General features: G+C 34.7%; 1 protein-coding gene across 1 annotated transcript; it reads right to left on the reverse strand.

Annotated features, from left to right (window-relative positions):
- Positions 1 to 456: 456 nt before the first annotated feature.
- Positions 457 to 1,076, reverse strand: LOC142610922 (putative phytosulfokines 6). Its single transcript, XM_075782906.1, has 3 exons — positions 921 to 1,076; positions 764 to 837; positions 457 to 609 (listed from the first exon to the last, which is right to left on the reverse strand). Exons 1-3 carry the CDS (start codon positions 1,009 to 1,011, stop codon positions 502 to 504), a joined length of 273 nt encoding a protein of 90 aa, XP_075639021.1. The 5' UTR covers positions 1,012 to 1,076; the 3' UTR covers positions 457 to 501.
- Positions 1,077 to 2,098: the final 1,022 nt, after the last annotated feature.

Below are 2,098 nucleotides of genomic sequence, written 5' to 3' on the forward strand. Positions count from 1 at the left end.
ACCAACATGATGTAATCTCGATCTTCGATTTAAAATTAGCCAATCTGCGCATGTCAATGTAGTCACTGTATCACAAGACCAGGTCTTTCCCTTTCCTCCAACCAGAGTCAAGAGCTCTGTCTCTGTCTTTCTTTTCACACACTCTCTCGCTATAAGAAGCAAAACATTTTATTTTGGTAGTAACTGGTTAAGTATCTTTTGATATTGCAGAAGATTAAGTCTGTCTATAAATACTATATTCTCCAAATCATGCTATTTGTTACATAAACATTAAAAAAAAAAAAAAAAACAGAACTAGAAACAAACTTACTTTGTTCTATATAGTAATTAAGTACTATAAGATGTAATAGTTACATGGGATTACATGGGAATTCTTATCTAAACTCAACTTCTTTGATAGAGCTAAATTATTACATATATATTATTCATAGGGTATTTTATATATATATATATATATATATATATATATATATATATATATATATATATATATATATATATCTAAGGCTTATGGTGCTGGGTATAGATGTAATCCAAGTGAGCCTCAGCAATCATCCTTCTCTGCAAACATTCTTCATCATTGTCACCACACTCCTCTAGCCCCATCAGCTGTAGACAAGCACACAACCCAATTAACAAAAAATCGACCAGCCAAATCAAGATTATATTTTTCAAAGCCTAAAAAATAGAAGATGTTTTTAGAGAGAGAGAGAGAGGGAGAGAGAGAGAGAGAGAGAGAGAGAGAAGGATAAAGTAATTTTACATCGGAAATATCTTTCAAGTCTGTGAGTGACCCAGCAGCATGAGATATCCCATTAGCTTTCACCTCCTCATAACCTATTAAACCAAAAATAACAATCAAAATATGTATATATAACGAATGGAGAGGAAAATTAAGTAAGAAAAGAAGCTTTAGCTACCTTGTTTTGGTGGTAGGAGACGAGCAGATGCTAAGAAAGAGCAAAAAAGAAAAAGAAAGATGACAGATACATGAACATTTTGTGGCCTCATTGTTTCACACTTTCACTAAGTGTTTTTGTGTAGGCACAAGGAAGGGTAATAATGCTTGGGCTATAAATAAGATGAAAAATGCTAGTGTACTGCAATTATGTCACGTGGAGGACCCAAGCATGGCAGTTACAAACAAGACAAACAATTTTCCAAAACAGATGGTGGGTCCTATCCCTTTCATGTCCTATGAGGCCATATTTCTCGAGTTCTTCCGATACAATTTCTTTTGCCACAACTTCTCGATGTAAGAGGCGGTAAATGCATCAATTCATTATTCTTTTCTTTTATATTCACAGTTTGCTACGTCAGGAAATGTGCCAAAGTTACGACAAAAAATAGTTAACCGTGCTAGATTTTCTTACCTTATACTCATTTTTTAATAAAGAGCAGCATGACAAAAAATAGTTAATAGTGCTAGATTTTCTTATCTTATACTCATTTTTTAATAAAGAGCAGCATCATATCATGGTGCTAGATTTTCTTTAGGCAAAAATACAAAACTGACTCTTTAACTTTTACTCTTTTTTATTTCAGTTTTCTAACTTTCAGTTTTGTCAATTCGGTCCTCTAATTTTCAATTTTTGTCAATGTAAGATTCCGTTAAACTCAATTATGGGTAGCCGTTAACTTTCAGTTTTTTTTTTTTTTTATAAAAAAATCTCGGAATTAAAAGAAAAAAAGAAAATTCTGTAAAAAAAGAAGAAGAAGAAAACATTTAAGGGGAACAACGTCATCGTTCCCCTTACCTAAAATCAAAACCGAGGAATCACTCAGTTTTTAGAAGGGGAATAAAAACCACTGCCACTCCGATTTCAGATCGTCGGTAGAAAAACTCGCTGGCGCAGAATTTACCGCAAATAGAAACAACCTGAGCCTAGCAGGCTTAGCCGAATCGCGAAGCAGCCGATCGTACTCTAACATCATGTGCTCGGAGCCGGTATATCCTGCACCCGGCATATATGCCGGGTGCAAGATATAATTTTCGCATGTGCTCGAGATCCTCATCATTCGTCACAGAAATCAAAGCGTTGAGATCTTCGCCAGGGAGTTGGTATTTGAAGCAAAGATCAGCGTCGTTGCAAATCGT

The sequence above is a fragment of the Castanea sativa genome, chromosome 9 (genome assembly GCF_040712315.1).
Source record: "Castanea sativa cultivar Marrone di Chiusa Pesio chromosome 9, ASM4071231v1".
Classification (NCBI taxonomy): domain Eukaryota; kingdom Viridiplantae; phylum Streptophyta; class Magnoliopsida; order Fagales; family Fagaceae; genus Castanea; species Castanea sativa.